Source organism: Paramisgurnus dabryanus, chromosome 13, assembly GCF_030506205.2.
Source record: "Paramisgurnus dabryanus chromosome 13, PD_genome_1.1, whole genome shotgun sequence".
NCBI classification, from domain to species: Eukaryota; Metazoa; Chordata; class Actinopteri; order Cypriniformes; family Cobitidae; genus Paramisgurnus; species Paramisgurnus dabryanus.
Genome location: NC_133349.1, coordinates 11,715,947 through 11,734,102, shown reverse-complemented (window position 1 = coordinate 11,734,102; position 18,156 = coordinate 11,715,947). Strand labels below are relative to the sequence as shown.

General features: G+C 38.8%; 1 protein-coding gene across 4 annotated transcripts in view; it reads left to right on the top strand.

Annotated features, from left to right (window-relative positions):
- Nucleotides 1-9,320, top strand: part of map7d1a (MAP7 domain containing 1a) — a 37,149-nt gene extending 27,829 nt beyond the window's left edge. For all 4 annotated transcript variants that reach the window (XM_065298454.2, XM_065298453.1, XM_065298456.1 and 1 more), the window contains 9 exons: nucleotides 451-689; nucleotides 904-1,186; nucleotides 2,065-2,245; nucleotides 4,033-4,137; nucleotides 5,912-5,962; nucleotides 6,074-6,140; nucleotides 6,401-6,470; nucleotides 7,457-7,680; nucleotides 8,748-9,320. In XM_065298454.2, coding sequence (XP_065154526.1) covers nucleotides 451-689; nucleotides 904-1,186; nucleotides 2,065-2,245; nucleotides 4,033-4,137; nucleotides 5,912-5,962; nucleotides 6,074-6,140; nucleotides 6,401-6,470; nucleotides 7,457-7,680; nucleotides 8,748-8,758 — 1,231 coding nt within the window. In that variant the 3' untranslated portion in view covers nucleotides 8,759-9,320. The remainder of the gene's footprint in view (nucleotides 1-450; nucleotides 690-903; nucleotides 1,187-2,064; nucleotides 2,246-4,032; nucleotides 4,138-5,911; nucleotides 5,963-6,073; nucleotides 6,141-6,400; nucleotides 6,471-7,456; nucleotides 7,681-8,747) is intronic.
- The last annotated feature ends 8,836 nt before the right edge of the window (nucleotides 9,321-18,156 follow it).

Sequence of the window (18,156 nt, the reverse complement as noted above, 5' to 3'; positions counted from 1 at the left end):
CCTTTCTGCCTCGTTTGGGATCGTTTAGAGTCCTTTAAAACTGCAATTTTAAACTGCATTAAAACTGTTAAGTGTTGGGGTCCATTAAAGTCCATTAAAATGAGAAAAATCCTGGAATGTTTTTCTCAAAAAACATAATTTCTTCTCGACTGAACAAAGAAAGACATCAACATTTTGGATGCCATGGTGGTGAGTAAATTTTCTGGATTTTTTTTAAGAAAATGGACTAATCCTTCAAAGGGACACTCCAATTTTTTTTTTTTGAAAATATGCCCATCTTCCAGCTACCCTAGTACCCGAGTTAAACATTTGAGTTTTACCATTTTGTTATCCATTCAGCCGATCTCCGGGTCTTATTATTAGGACATACAGTAGATAAAGGGAAGGTAATGCTAAGTTAATGCTGAATTCTAAAGGTGTTACCTTCTAAGTTTGTTGTCATGTTTATAGCCCGAGGCCCTTGTCCAAACTGCGAGCTGCATCACCTGTCACGCCTAAAGGTCGGATGTCCTCCCCCAGTCCTGCAGTTTCTCCCAAACCCCCATCCGCCCGGGCGAGCCCCACCACCCCTATAGCCAGACCCAAGAGGGCCAGAACTCCCGCCCGCGTGGAGCCCCGCACTGCCTCACCTGTCGTCATAGAGAAGGTCAAGGAGACTCGCAGGCCAGCTACGCCTGAAGAGACGAAGTGTAAGTGTGCTTATTACATTTTGGACAAATTCTCATTGCAACCGAACATGTATTTAATTCAGTCTGGGGCGTGTTCGCTGTCAACTGTAGTTTTGTTCATGGGTTGAGGATGCAACCTTGTCAATCATCGTAAACAACAGATCGTTGATTGTTTTGTTTTCCTTCTTCCAGTCCTTATTTTTTTCCCTTGTTGGTTTCTTTGTCTCATCTCTAGCCTCGTCTCCTGCCCCCTCAATTGTTGTGTCATCAGTTCCAGACACGCCCCCAGTTGAAAGCGCACCAGTCACATCAGTTTCCACGCCCTCTGCCCCTGAGGATTCCCCTCTTGTCCCTGCCCCTCCACAGGTAGCTTCTCCAGCCCCATCTCCAGTTAAGCCAATGGCTGGCACCAACAATCCAGAAGAGGCCACCCGCATCCTAGCCGAGAAGAGACGACAGGCCCGTGAACAGAAAGAGAGAGAAGAGCAGGAGAAGAAAGAACAGCAGGAGAGAGAGAGGTAAGGTTCACCAAAATACTCCCATTATTATTTTGCCATCTTCTGGATGTGTCTGACTTCCTTTATTTAGCTCAGCACAAACAAATATTTTTTTATTCAAATGCTATCATTGTATCTATTTATATGAAAGCCAAAATCTTCTACTTCAAAAAGCACATCCATCCATCATGTACATAATGTCTTAGGCCACCATCATCAGCTTTGTTGTTTTAGCAAAGTTTTAATGTCCATCCATATTTATTTTTCACTCTTTTTAAGAAACAAACAGATTTGTGTACACAAAATTCAGGTATCAGTCAGTATTTAGTGTGACCTCTCTTGACACAAAACGCATCTTACGCTTTTTTTGAGGAGACTGAAGTCCTGAAGTCATTCGATTAGAATTAAAAATTAGGATTTAATTTCATTTAAGTTCAAGAGATCCTGCAGTTTCCTGCTATTGCTCAAGTGGAAGGGGAGTTTACCCTAAATACTTGACCCTTCAGCTTATACTTTTATACAGTTTTTAATACTATATACACATTTCCTGTATTTTCTGGTTGTATTCTAATAAAGAGACTGAGAAATAATTATATATGATCACTATACAATTGCAAAAACAACAAATCTAATAGTACCATGGTGGCCTAAGACTTTTGCACAATACTGTATGTCTTCTGAAAACAGTGAATACTGAGCCAATGCACGTTTTACATGTCACTTTGTAAATCTTGGACTGCATTTGCTATTTAAAGTTTTCAAGATTCGATCTGCCATTGTGAGATGACACCAAAGTTCACTTATATCCAACTTTCATTGTTAAATAATTCACATAACTGAGTGGCTAATAGGTTTTTGTGGTCTTCTTATGCATGTTTGTTTGTGTGTGTGTGGCACAGGCTCCAGCGTGAGGAGAGGCTCGCACAGGAGGCGGAGGAAAGGAGGCGCAGGGAGGAGGAAGCACGGCTCATGGCGGAGCAGGAGAGGTTGAGGGAAGAAGCGCAGCGCTTGCTTGAGGAGCAGGAAGCGCAGGAACGAGCCAAAATCGAACAGGAAGAGAACGAACGACTCCTGAAACAAGTAAAAACAACGTTACTGTTATATTTGCCATGATCATCTTCTGTCAGAGTGAAAATAAGCATGCGCTTTCGTGACGCTGTCTGTCAACTCCAGGCTAATGATCAAATTGTAGATTAGGAGCATCAAAGTTTGATTTTACATCGATTTCAATCTTTGACATAACCTTAGTCCTTATTAACTCTTTCACCGCCAGCGTTTTTTAAAAAAGTTGCCAGCCAGCGCCAGCGTTTTTTCATGATTTTCACCAAAGTTTAATGCCCTCCAGAAAATGTTCTTCTTTAAATATATAAACATACAATATACCAAATGAAAGAACAGACCCTCTGCTTTCAAACAAAAAAAAAACGTTTCATCCTACCTTCAGTGGTTCTTTTGCAATCAGCTTTTGAATATGGGTAGGTTTCTGCAAAAACACCACATTTTGAGCAAAAAGCAGAGATAATTCCATTTTTGTGACGGACTTTTCATAGAGATCCCATTCAGAGCGATCTTTAAAACAGACACGGACATGCAGCAGCTTGCCATAGGGCAATACTTCCGGTTTTAAAAAGTTGCGGAAGGGCGCCACCTGGTGGATAATAGCGGTATTGCGGAAAGACGGAAAATCTCATCATTGGCGGGGAAGCGTTTTCTCTTAAATGACGAGATATCTCGTCAATGGCGGGGAAAGAGTTAAAGGGACACTTTTTTTAAAAATATGCTAATTTTCTAGGCAGATATGGCTAGGAACTATTCTCTCATTCTGACGTAATAATCAAGGACTTTGCTGCAGGTGCAGGAGGCTCGAAAATAGTCCCCTGCTATTGAAAGTTACCAAGGGGACTACTTTCGGGTGCTCCACAATATCATTGCTCCTGCTGCAGCCATGTTACGGCAGAAAAGTCCTTGATTGTTACGCCAGAATGAGAGTATAGTTCCTAGCCATATCGGCCCAGAAATCACAACTTTTACTTTTCCATCGGTCTTAGTACACGATGTAACAACAGAAGAGTCAAGTTTTAAATAAGAAAAATATCAAAACTCTTTGGTTATTTTTGAGCGTGATGCTAATGGTCTAATCAGATTCAATGGATTATGCTAAGCTATGCTAAAAGTGATACCGCCAGACCCCGAGATCACCCTAATGGATTCCAAAACGGTAAAAGTCAAATGTTTAACTCTAGGGGAGCTGGAAAATGAGTATATTTTTAACAAAAAGTGGAGTGTCCCTTTAAAGAAATCAATAAAGGTTATTTTCACAGAATGTTCCTTACATTGTGTAGAATTATTTTATGTACAAAACATTTAAATAAATTTTTTAAGCCTATGGTGGGGTACAAAATGCTACATCTTAATAAAGTGTTTACAAATCTCTTCATACATAGCAACAGTACTACCTTTTAGGTTTTACCACCACCTTGTGTTCAAAACTGGAATTAAGTTGTACACATTTCTTTGATGACTTATAAAGCAACATTAAATGCTAAAGATCCCTAATTTTGATAGGAAGATAGCTCAATTATCAGATTGTGTTAAAGGGTTAGTTTAGCCAAAAATAATGAGTTATCTAGCCTCATGTTGCTCTAAACCAGTATTTGACATGACTTTCTGCCATGGATCAAACAAGATGTTAGGCAGAATATAATGAATGATTGACAGCTGTAGTCCCTATTCAGTTAAATTTGGGAAAAAATAAAATCTCTTCATCATTTCTTTTTTGTGTTCTGTGGTGTTGTTGAAGAGGAAGCAGATTTTAGTTTGTTGTGGATGTTTGGTGTCAATCTGAATATATGATCATGTGTCTGTAGAAGGAGGAGGCTGAAGCGAAGGCCCGTGAGGAAGCAGAGAAACAACGTCTGGAGAGAGAGAAACATTTTCAAAAGGAAGAGCAGGAGAGGCTGGAGAGAAAAAAAGTATGTTAGATCCTCACTTACCATACTTAACTGCAGTTCTGCGTTTCTATATTTTGATTGGACAAGCATTGTTCAATAGGCTGTTATTTAATGATTATAAATGCACACTAGGGCTGGGCAAAAAAATCGATTTTTCGATTAATCGTTTTTTAAAATGTGGTTGATTCAGAATCGATTCTTAAAGAGCAGAATCGATTTTTTTCTTTCATATTTATTTCTGCAAACATTGAATGAAAGATTAACGTTAATCGAATCACTAGTCTTCTTCACTAGATTTTTAGCTATTTTTTGCTTTGTGCAAGGTTACCAAGGAGCAAGAGGCAAGCCTGTCATTCATTAATTCAGTGCTTAAAATGGCGGTTTCAGGTGCTTCATCGATTTTAATAATTACCCACTTGTAACCTGCTGTTCACTGTTCTTTTTATTAGTATAGTATTTGTATTTAATCTATATTTATTGAGTTGAATCGAGAATCCAGTATAAAAACCGCCCCCCAGAACCGGAATCGAAAATTGAATTGAGAATCGAAATCGAATCGATTTGACAGCTTGTGAATCGAAATTGAATCGATCTGGAAAATCTGAATCGATGCACAGCCCTAATGCACACCTGTCGCTTCACTTTCTATGTTGATTTGCCAAGTTCATACTGTGCTTACCAGTTGCAAATTAAAGGGGACATATTGTGATAATCTGACTTTTTTCATGTTTAAGTGCTATAATTGGGTCCCCAGTGCTTCTACCAACCTACAAAAATGTGAAAAAGAACAATCCAGTAACTTAGTTTTGGTAAACCATGCTCTGCAAGCATGTGAAAAAATAGATAATTGAAATTTGACTCCCCTTGTGATGTCAAAAGGGGATAATACCGCCCCTTAATCTGCACTATCCAACCACGGCACTGCCATTTAGTGCAGAGATCAACTCATTTGCATTTAAAAAGACACCTACAAAGTGGCAATTTTAACATGTTATAATAAATTATCTACTGTATGTGGTATTTTGACCTAGAACTTCACATATGTACTCTGGGGACACCAAAGATTTACAGTATATTTGACATCTTAAAAAAGTCTTGTGACATGTCCCCATTAAAGTTCACATGAAATTTTTCATATTTTTAAACTGGAATCAAAATCTAAAAAAAATGTACAGTGCTGTGAAAAATTATTTGCACCCTTCCTGATTTTCTATAACTTTTTCACAGAACACTGGGTTGGTTTGGACAGCTATTTGCCTCAATAAATCATCATTTTAAATTCTAAATTACTCATGTCCATACTGTAGTAGTCCGTAGTACACCCAGAGCTGTGGATCCATGGATGTGGCAAGAAGAAGTGCTGTCATCTTGACTTTCACACTTCTTCCCCTTTCTGTGAACCCATGTACTGAAAGATGATGTCTGATAGTGTCATTAATCCACCAGGACAGCACGTCCCCTCTTCAAGTTTATCTTCCTTTATCAGGACCATAAAGCAGATCCTCCACCCCAGTGTCCTCGGTCTCGGGTGTTATTTTTGGCACAATGTCCCATTTAGCACAGAGCTTTGCTTTCAAATTCTATACATTTCTTCGCTTTGTCTCTGTATTATTCAAATATCTTAGATTCACAATATTTAGTTTCTAGCTTGTCCAAAACTTCAGTGTGTGTGGTCTTGGTGTTGCAGAAAATGAGCTCCAAACTTTACTGGGCATATGTTCTTGACAGTTTTGTGATGCATTAGTTCATACACATTGGTCCTGATCGTTTTTGTCTTTTGGTCCATTGTCACTAGCGTCTGGAGGAGATTATGAAAAGAACACGCAAAACAGATGTAGGAGACAAGGTGCGGTATGCTTCTTATTTAAAACTGCAGCAGTAGCACACTTTAAATTTCCCTTTGCAGTTAAAGAGCGCACAGTCTAATTTTAACTTTTTTTCTCTTTCCTTCATGCAGAAAGACGCCAAATCTCAATCTCTGGTCAATGGGAAAGATTCCCCAGCGGGTTCAGAGATGAATAAAGGTATTGATCACATTGGGCATAGGGAAGATCACCTCCAATTGGAATTCGCTCTTAGTTTTTGTCTCCTAAGTAGAGAATTAGTATTTTTAGGAAATAAAAATTGTGCATTTAGATCCGTCGTCAATAATATCTATAGTAAACACTCTCAAATGAGTCTATATGCTCAGATGTTTATTGGGTCAGTTCTACAACTACAGTATTTAATAAAAGGACATTACAGCACCATTATGAGTTAACATTGAATTATCTCTGTCTCGTAGGATCTGCTGACTACCAGCCGAGCACAGCTTTAAAACAAGATGAGCAGCTTCAAAGTGCCATCAAGGAAAGGTGAGTCTGTGGTTGGTGTGAGGAAATGCATAGCATACACATGTTGGCATTAAACACCGAACTTTATTATACATCGAACATCAAGCGAATTCAATGAACCATAATTTGCTAGGTAGTTGGATGACATTAGGGGGGAGAGGGCTTTGATTTTTTGTGCATTTTCACACAAAAAAAATTGAAATTATACAGTATGTGTATTTTTGCTAAACCTCAGTTTTGTCATCGTTCTGGAGTACGTCACATTATATGGGTGGCCATATACATAACACACATCTACAAAGTTTGTTTTACTCCACCAATCCATTAGACCAGGGTTTTGTTTTTACTTTTTTGTCAGCTGAACCCTATTTGACCTCAGTTGCATACTTGTACCCCCTGAGATTTTAAGTAAATATTTCAATAATTGAATTGCACATTTGCATGTTTAAAGGGATAGTTAGGCCAAAAATGATATTAAACCCATGATTTACTCACCCCCAAGCTGTCCGAGTTGCATATGTCCATCGTTTTTCAGACAAACACATTTTCGGATATTTTATAAAATGTTTTAGATCTTTCAGTTGATTAAATGTAATGTTACGGGGTCCACCCATAGTCCACGACCTTCAAGTCCAAAAAAGTGCGTCCATCCTTCACAAATTAAATCCAAATGGCTCCAGGATGATAAACAAAGGTCTTCTGAGGGTAATCCGCACGGAGTTGTTGTAGAAATATCCATATTTAAAACTTTATTAACGAAAATAAATACCTTCCGGTAGCGCCGCCATCTTAGTCGCGTCCGCATTCAGGAGAGACTATTGGCGTAGTGTACGCACTTTTCTTAGTGACGTATGACAAATTCGGAGGGCGGGGGCACAGAGCAGCAGCAGAGTAGCCTCCGTAGGCTGTGTAAGCTCTCATCCTGAATGCGGACGCGACTAAGAAAAAAGCTCCTAGGAGAAAAAAATAATCATTGTGATGCATGACTTTTGTTTTCTTTCTTTTAGTTTGTCAGCCCTTGTGGTAAATGGTGTACAGCCTTCCAAACACGAAAACGGCTTGTCAACCAAAGGAGAGGCTTCTCACTTTGAAAACATCCTCCAGCTGTCCAATCACAGCAGCGGGCGGGAGATGTCAGAGACTGGCATATCTGACGAGCCAATCATGGCCTTTGACGGCGGGGATTCATATCTTAAGAAAACTGGTCCAATTAAACCTCAGCATGTGGCAGGTAATATCTCAACAGCAAAAGTTTTTTGTTCACAGTCATCTCTCCTTAGACAACAAATGAAAAGTTTACTGATTGCTTTTTTTTTAAACCGTAAATGTGTTTTTCATGAATCAAATATGTGACCTTGGCATGTTATGTGCTCTACCTGTTGAGCTACAAAAGCTTTCAATGTGTTTCTAAAAATAAATGTCATCAAACACGTTTTATTTCCACATTAAAAATAAATCTTGCAGCCTTGATGGAAATTTTGCTCTGTGTAGCCCCACAGATTAACCATCACTGTTACTTTTGGCGAGGAAGAGACATTCAACTTGTATTTCCTACTTTTATTGGCCCCTTAAAGTTTAATATTGTCTCAGGTGTGGGCTTCAAAATAGGTATGCGATTAATCCCTAGAAGAGGCTGTGGGGCGGCAGGCCAGGTACCAGGGTAAAGAGCAGTTTTGGCGCTGAATTGGATTTCAGAAATGGCATCGAGGATACCTGATCCAGCTCTGCTGGCACCCACCCTTAGATACAGGAATCATGGCTTGGCTCTGCACCCCGTTTACCCCCTTCTTTGGCCTGGTCAGCATTCTTGTGCTTGCTTCCCTCAGCATGTACGCCCACCTGCCAGCCTGCCGACAGCCCATCAGCTGTAAATTATCCACAAAGACAAAACAAGAAGGTTTAACCCAGGGCATTAACCGAGGTGTACATTTTTATACGAAGGTGATATCCAACATCATTAGTTTGCCATATGTGGACCTCGGCTACCCTGTATCTGTTGCACCTTGAAGGTCATACTAACCTGTTCATGTTGCTCATTTGGTAAAGCATCATGTTAGCAGTGCAAAAGGTAACAAGCATATTGATAAAATGTATACCTATACTGTCACTCCGGATAAAGTATCTGCAAAATGCATGGATGTCCATGTAAAATGTGAAGCAGTTAAGTTAGGAAATATAGTTATCCAGCACACTTGAATCCACACCATCTTAAATTCTTTGAATAATGTCCTATGATGATCTAAGCAGTGGTTCATGTATCCTTTTCTAACCCTCCCATTGTTCTCCTTTGCCCTCCAGAAGTCCTATGAGGTCATGAGCTTCGGACGAAGCCTCCACGTTTCTCAACACAATCCTTCTGAGGAACCTAATAAAAAAACACCGCATGAGCACCCCTGCGCCATACCCGAAAACCGACTTCTGATTAAACTGCAGAACGCAAACTCGCTATCAAAGCCTTTCTTACGAAGAACGATGGAAAATTACAAGGAAGCAGCGCAACAATCAAGCAGAGCTAAACAAATCCCACCCACGTGCCCACCAGACCAATTCATGCCTGTTTCTGATCACCAGACCGCAGTGTGTTTTAAAAAAGGCTTGTGATGAACGTTCATAATCCTTGTCATGATTTGTGCTGTTATGGGTTAAACAAAGATGTGCTTTGGATGTTTTATTTTGTAATGTTTAGATATTTAACGTGAAGAGACTTGTAACTACCGGCTACAGCTGTATGTGAATAGTGTAAATTGATGCATGGGAGGACAAATCTGTGAATAAAACAGAGTGAATGGAAGAAACACCTGCTTTTTTATGTATATGTGTCCAATGACTTCTTTAATGCCATTGTTATATAAGATAAACACGTGCACTTACTGTTTAGTTTCATACGTGCCTGTTTAATGGAGCTGCATACATTCATAATGCATACTCATACTGTAACTGACCTTTTTTTAAAGAAACAGTTTATAGAAATAGCAGTTGCATGGGCATTTTTTTGAATGATATTCTATGGGCAGTGAGCGCATGCGCGCCGAACGCCTTGCGGTTTTTGCACCACGCGTTTTTGAAAGAGCGCTGGAGCGGAACAGCTGGCGACGTCATTCGCGTGTTTTCATTGTCCAATCAAATGAGGGGAGAGGCGGGCCTTACGTTGTGGTGAGGGAAGTTTCCAGTTGCTTTGAAGAACCGGACTTCACTCTCTCTTTCCTGCGTGTTTGTGCACCTCTCACCCTCAAACAAGGTCAGAGCAAACGCCCTCTTTTTAAAGTTTTTGCTAATATGACAGTTAACAGCAAAAGAGCGCTCACTCTTCAATATTTAATTGACAAGACAGCTGACTCGGGGGTTGCCTAGCAATATAAAAAGCCGCGTCGCGCTGCGCTTATGTTTTTTAAAGGCAGTGCGTCGCGACTTGCGTTTCCAAGCGTTTAAAACGCATTTGGTTTAAAACCCTTGTGTTGTTTCATAGTCCAAATTTTCTTTTAGATGTTACTATATTTGCAGTCTAAATGTTACATTTTAATGATGTCCGTGATATTTGAGATTTGTATATCATTTTGGTAAACCCAAATTCCAAGCTAAGTCCAAGATGGCTCGTATATCCCCACTGATGCCTCTTCAGAAGGCCATCAGTTATATGGTCGTACTGAAATCTAGGCCAGACTTACATCCATGTGACCTTTGTGCACATGATGCAGCTCTGTTGCCATATGCCATGACATCTTAAACTACAAAGATTTATGTCCTAATTCCTCCCTCCCTTCTCCAAAGCATGCTCACACAAAGCTTCATCTCCCCTTGATGTCTTGTATTTCTAGGTCCATGAGGTTTTGGGGTCAAGAGCATCTTTTTGGCTCTCCAGCATGGTTTCCAAAACCGAATCCCTTTTCGGATTCTCAGTTTCATTTTCTTACCTTATGCCTACCTTAGATCGGTTTAAATGACAAGATGGAAACCTAAGTCTTTTCAATACTTTTGATTTACTGGTTGGGCTCTGTAAGAAAACCCGGAGGAATTTGCTATCCATGCGATGCTGGCCTATGTAGGGCACCGTGTATCTGAGGTTGTGGTGTATTAATGTCCATTTGTTGAGACATCTGTCAAATTCATACACAGCAGAGGGCAGCATATCAACACGGATGTACTGACGCACGATCAGGTTTCTGTCACCTCAAGCCATTCGCGCTAGTTGCCAACATTTATTTTTCTTTGCTGCGACTGTTTCAGAGAAGAATCTGAAGCATGGAATTGGCTATATTTTCCTTCCCAACATTCCCTGTAACTTTATATGGACCCACAAATGACTGGTTTGTTTAAGCATTGTGTTGTTGCCGTGGGGATCACTCCAATTGCGGGCACCGCATGTATATTCTCCTGCCGGGAAAATAAGATGGCCTATTTTTAGGACAATGTCAGTGGCTGGTGAGTTATAGCATGGAGGCGAGGCCATGCTGGTGAATTAATTTGTTAAAATTAAAGGACAATGTAAAGTATACAATTGGCATGTCAGTGGTGGAAAGTAAAAGAAAGTATCTGTTAAAGGTCGACATCACTCGAACAGTTTAGGGATACACACATTTCGGGTTTTTCACGCATTGCTGTGTGGCCTCTCCAGGGCCGATCTGGAGTTCCTTTGCTGACATACGGTGATGATCAGTTGATCTACCCATGAGGTTTTCTCCAAAGATGAATCTGCTGATCTCGGCAGGCTTTGCAGTTGAACAGTCCAGTTCTTGAAGTTGATTGCCAACTTGAACTGTTGATTTATATAAACTTTGTCTCTAGCTGAGATTTACTTTAAAATGATGTAAGAGTACTTTTTTTGGAGGAGAGCATCCCACTGCACCTGTTGTTTCAGACATTGATATATTGACCTTAAAACATCCCAAAACATTTAAGCATTTGGAACATTATTATATCCAGAGGGACTTTCTGTGCATTTTAGGTCATATTATACATTAATGAATTCATAAGTATCTCAGCCTTGGTGTTACTTCCCCAAATTGTCCTTCGCTATAGATTCATGGACTCATTCCCCGCCAGCCATATTTTTTGAAAAGTTGCCCTCCAGCATTTTTTGTAATTTTCACAAAAGTTTCGCAAAATGCCTTCCAGGGAAATTTTCTTCAAAAAATATATAAACATACAAATATTATAAACGTTTCATCCTATCTATATTTTTTCTCTGCTTATAAACTCTTAAATATGGGTATTTTTAAAAATTAAAAAAAATGTAAAAAGCTGAAATAATTGTATTTTTATGAAGGAATTTTGTTAGAGATCAAATTTATAACGATTATCAAAACATACGAAGGGTTTAAAATTAGTAAATAACATTTTGGCTTTAGTTTTTTCATAAATTGGGTAATTTAGTGGATAATTGCGATATTGCAGATTAACATAAAAATTCATCAGGAACATGTTTTTTTATGCAAATGTTTTCTCTTAATTGACGAGATAACTCGTCAATGGTGGGGAAACAGTTAAAGGATTAGTCAATTTTCAAAAAATCCAGATAATTTACTCACCACCATGTCATCCAAAATGTTGATGTCTTTGTTCAGACAAAATTATGTTTTTTGAGGAAAACGTTCCAGGATTTTTCTCATTTTAATGGACTTTAATGGACCCCAACACGTAACAGTTTTAATGCAGTTTAAACTTGCATTTTCAACGGCGTTTCAAAGGACTCTAAACAATCCCAAACGAGGCATTTGAGTCTTTAAGAGGCAAAACGAGTCTTATCTAGCAAAACAATTGTCATTTGATAATAAAATTAAAAAATATGCCCTTTTAAACCACAACTTCTCGTCTATCTCTGGTCCTATGACGCGCCAGCGTGACCACACGTAATACGTCATCGCGTCAAGAGGTCACGGATAACGAATGCGAAACTACGCCCCAGTGTTTACAAGTGTGGAGAAAGAGGACCGTTCCGACGTTGTTGTATGTCCAATTATACTAACTAATGTCTTTGTGTCAGTGTATTGTTTAAAATGGTCAGCAGATGTACGTTTCATATTATGGAACACGTGACCTTTCCACGTCATTAGGCAATTACGTGAGGTCGCACTGGTGCGTCACAGGACCAGAGACAGATGAGAAGTTGTGGTTTAAAAGTCCGTTTTTTTTTTTTTTGTCAAAAATGACAATCGTTTCACTAGATAAGACCCTTATGCCTCGTTTGGGATTGTTTAGAGTCCTTTTTAACTGCATTAAAACTGTTATGTGTTGGGGTCCATTAAAGTCTATTAAAATGAGAAAAATCCTGAAATGCTTTCCTCAAAAAACACGATTTCTTCACAACTGAACAAAGAAAGACATCAACGTTTTGGATGACATGGTGGTAAGTAAATTATCTTAAAAACTGGACTAATCCTTTAAGGGATATTTCACCCAAAATAATTAATTCTGTCATTATTATTTCATGGTAGTAAGTTATTTATTTATTAATGCCATTCCAGCATCTATAGCGATATTCAAAACTGCTGTAAGCAAAAGTTCACCCAAAAATTAAAATTCTGTCATCATTTACTCATCCTCATGTTGTTCTAAAACCTGTATGATTTTTTTCTGATGTACACAAAAGAAAATATTTTTGTTAATGATGAAAAGAAGTACAGGTTTAGAACAACATGAGGATGAGTAAATGATGACAGAATTTCATTTTTGGGTGAACTTTTGCTTACACTAGTTTTAAATATCGCTAGATGCTGGAATGGCATTAATAAATAAATAACTTACTACCATGAACACAATAAATATTACTGCTTTCCATGAAGTGTACTGTAAGAGTTATCAAGCAGGCAAGCTTTAGGCCAATCGAACTGCAAATGCTCTGCAATTTCTAATCTCCAATATCAAAAGAGTTCAAACTAACTTCTGTCTCCAGCTCATCTATCTCACTTACTCTTAGCCCTTATCTCCTGGGCAACAAGGCCACATCCCACAGCTGTTATCGCATGATGGCATATTGACGTGAGGGCGCAGAATGGCTGGTGTTCAAAATAAGCCCATTGGAAATTGTTATTGGCTTTTGAGTCCTGAGTACTTTCCAAGAAAGCCTGTTTTGTAATTCTCTTGGTAGAGGTGTATTTGCATTAAGCTGTGTAGTTTTTGGCATTCTCACTACGATTCAAATAATTTTATAAGGTGGTTGGGGAAAGATCCATGAGGTCAAAGTAATGGGGGTGGAAATTTAGCAGAAGGAGATGAATGGAAAACAGCTGGACAACCTGTGGTCTTCTTGTCCTTGTGCGTTTGGGCATAGGTGGATTTTGCGATCAGACACCAGCATGGCTTTCCCTGTAGAACCTTAACTGGTTAAGCTTTCAGGTCCACAGTCATGAGTCACTGAGCTTTCTTTGTGAGTGGACAAAATACTTAATGACTCACTGTGTTTTGTTAGCCAATAAATGTGATGGTGAATTATGTCATCAAGATAATATTATGGAAGATATGCGACCATCTCTGTGAAAACCCAGTTAAAGTAATTTTTCTGTTATTCACAGTTTTGTTTAAAATCATCCTAGATAATGATAATCTTTCATGTTGACTGAGTAGGGTCATGTCAAAGATTGAAATCAATGTGAAATTAATGCTAGAAATCAAACTTTGATGCTCCAAATTTCATTATTTTAAGACTTTGGAATTTAAATGGACACTCCACTTTTTCCAGCTCCCCTAGAGTTAAACATTTGATTTTTACAGTTTTCGAATTCATTCAGCTGATCTCCGAGTCTGGCGGTACCACTTTTAGCATAGCTTAGCATAATCCATTAAATCTGATTAGACCATTAGCATCACACTAAAAAATATATTTTTCCTATTTAAAACTTGACTCTTCTGTAGTTACATTGTGTACTAAAACCGACAGAAGATTAAATGTTGCGATTTTCTAGGCCGATATTGCTAGGAACTATACTCTCATTCTGGCGTAATAATCAAAGACTTCTGCTGTAACATGGCTGCAGGAGGCAATGATATTATACAGCAGCCGAAAATAGTCCCCTTAGTAACTTTCAATGGCAGGGGACTATTTTCGGGCACTGCGTAATATCATTGCACCTGCTGCAGCCATGTTAAGGCAGCAAAGTCCTTGATTATTACGCCAGAATGAGATTATAGTTCCTAGCTATATGTGCCTAGAAAATCACAACTTTTAATTTACCCTCTGTCTTAGTACACGATGTAACTACAGAAGAGTCAAGTTTTAAATAGGAAAAATAGCGAAACTCTTTGGTTATTTTTAGCTTGATGCTAATGGTCTAATTAGATTCAATTGATTATGCTAAGCTATGCTAAAAGTGGCAGCGCCAGACCCAAAGATGGGCTGAATGGTTTTCAAAACCGTAAAAATCAAATGTTTAACTCTAGGGGAGCTGGTAAATAAGTATATTTTCAAAAAAGGGTCAAGGCTAGTCCTAGACTAAGACACGTTTGAGCTGTCTCAAATGAATATAACTTGCACTGACAGATCTTAAAATAAGCCATTGCCACTGATTTCTCTCAAGATACACATGCACCAATAACATCTTTTTTTAACGTATGCTTATTACTTAAAAATGTATTACTTAATTTAACTAAGGCTTAGTCTTGGCTTTAACTAAGCCTTGTCTGTGAAACCAGGTCGTGGTGTTGTAAAGGTATAGTGTGGAAGAAGAGAACGATTCTCTCTTACATAAACTGTAAATGAGTTGCATGCAGGGCATGTATTTGAATCTCATTCACGCGGATGGATTTAAGAGACTGTATTTGCTTTCAATGTTAAGTACTGTTGAGTTGCCATCATTTTTATACCAGGGTTCAGTTTTGCTCGCAGAGAGTTTAATGTCAGAGCAGGGCACAACAGCTGTCCCTGCTATTTTATCATCTTTATTGAGATCACTGACCACCTCTTGTGTCTTAAAGCCAATGGCGGGGGCAAAGATTCATGGACAGCTGAAATCTGTCATGTGTGGCATTGGTTTGTTATTACTATTCAAACAAGCCAGACACATCAGTCGCTGCTTGTCCAGATACAATTTATCCTTGCCCGTTTAATGTGTAGATTTGTTATCAGTAGACCATTCTTACAGTAAGATTTTTTGGGGTCTTTAAATAGTCAGAGCTCTCTGTTTACTGTGTATGTGTATCAGAGACATTTGAGAACAGGCACTTAGGAACTGTGGACAGTTTGTGAAAAGGTTGGGAGTGTTTGTGTGAGTATCACAGCAAACACACAGCAGGAGCTCTGGGGCTCTGTTATAATTTTAAGTCACTAATGCCATTCCAGTAGTTCAGCTGGTTGCATTGGATTAGCAGTGCAAAAGTTTGTGGGCTCAGTTCCCAGATAACACACATACTGATATAAGGATAAATGATATAGCTTGCCTTGAATGCACTGTACGTCACTTTGGATAAATGCATCTGTCTAATGCATAAATGTTAAAGGTGCCAAAAATGCCTTGAAATGATATGTTAAATTGTTCTCTGATACAGATTTTGAGAAATAATAAATTATTCAGAGAATGGACATAGGGGTTACTGAGTGGAAAGTTTGTGTTTTTTAAGTATGGACCTGCAAAACGTAGAACTTCAACCTAAATGTTAGCATAGCATTAACAAGCATATAGCGCTAACTCAGCAGTCACGCTTTGTTTTTAGCATTACGCTCTAAACACAAACGGTGCTAAATGGCATTAAAAGTGTTCCCTGGCTCACAATCATAGGGGAACCATATAGCACCTATTTAGCACTTGTGTAGAACCAAGTGGTGGTGCTATATCACTCCATATGGTTCTTCACAACAACAACATAACAACACTGTAATTAATTGAATGTGTAATTTAATGTTGGGGGCATATATCATGACTATAACGTCACAGTTGAGACGTTATATTGAGAATGACCTGTTTCCTGCTGTTTTTCCGTGCACGAGGTTTACATAAGGAGGAAAAAATCATGTTTTGAACTGAACTCCTATTATTCAGAACTCCACTCTAATTTATAGGCATTCATCTATGCCTATAAATACAGTTATTGTCTGTAAACTTTTCATCTCTTGGGGCGGTTTCCCGGACAGGGATAAGACTAGTCCTAGACAAAAATAAATTGTTATAGCTGTCCAAACTGAAAACAGCTTGCACTGACATATCTTAAAATACATCAGTGTCCTTTGTTTTACCTTTCAGTCTCTCTGATGAAGCCAATACGGAAGTGATTTAAACTGCAATTCATCAACTGGCCGCTCCAAAAGGGAGTCAAGTACTACAGACATCCATGTTAAAATGCCCAACTTTACAGTAGAAAATAATGTTTACAGCCTTTTACAATTTTTTTTTGGGGGGGGGGATTTTTTTGTAACTCATCCATTTAAATTATATTAAGCCTTAAAGTTCTGCATAATTAAGGGCGTGGCCACTTGAGTGACGGTTGAACAGCCACTGGTGTCACTAGAATTAGCAACCAGCCACCTCAGCTTCACACACTTTCCGCCTTTTTACCCATTTTTGGATATTGCCTTGACGCACGGCCAAGATTACAACGGCAGGCACCGCCTACTTTAAGCTTAGAAAAAGATTTTCAGAAACCTGTTGGTGATGCAAGTAAATGTTTTTAGTAAGGCATGTTTGTTAAAACTAGTTATATTTCCTAATTGAACTAAGACCTAGTACTGGTTTAAGCTTATCCCTGTCCGAGAAACCACCCCATAGTGTTGTATTTTTCAGAATACTGAACACTACACTCAAAAAAATGCGTTGGGTCAAAAAGAGATGAGCCCAGCCCCTTTGGTTGTAATTTAAACTATGCTGGGTTGTTTCAACCCAAAATGCTGGGTGTTTTAACCCATTGTTGGGTGAAATATAAACATTTTCTGGGTTAAAGGTGCTCTAAGCGAATTGAAGCGTTTTAGACCATAAAACATTTTTGGTTACATACCGGAAACATCTCCTCACTATCTGCTTGCTGCCTGTCCGCTGATCAAACTGTAAAAAAACGCGATCTCTGTAGACAGCTCAGGCTTCACAAACGGCAATATCAACATACTGGCCAAACCTAGCATCACAAAACAAAACAAAGTATTCCAGCCAATAAACGACAAAAAGGATTTGGGGGTGGGGGTTGGGCGCGTTCATGAAAGCACGGAAGGGAGGGGTAGGGGGAGGAGTTAGCTACGCTCTGTCTGTTTGAAAACAGTTTTAAACGTCAACAATAACTAACGTCTCGCAGATTCGCTTAGAGAGCCTTTAATTTAACCCAGCGGCTGGGCTCATCTCTTTTTAACCCAATGCTGGGTTGAAAATAACCCAGCATTTTTTAGAGTGAATTCGTATATTTTACAAGGTAGCTAATTCGTATTAATTTGTACAACCACATATGTATATTTTGTACGATTTGAAGAGTTTCGTTGCAAAACGAGATAACTCAGTTTTTTTTTTTCATTTTTCAGAAATCTCGTTTTTTGGTTGTGCATACCAATTAATATCAGTTCAATACAAAAATATACGAATTCTCATGAGATCAGGCTGAAATACTATCTGCAGTGTCTTAATAGATTAAAGCAGTTGTCTAGTCGATTGTTTCTCCAAACTCGCACGCAGTGGCAAAATTTGATGTCCTTCCTGTAGCTGTTCTAAAATAATCTCTGTTTCACTCTGTTATATAAAACAATTATTTGGGGTCAGTGAAGGGCGATGGATAAAGCTACAGATGTTGGTGTTTATCACTT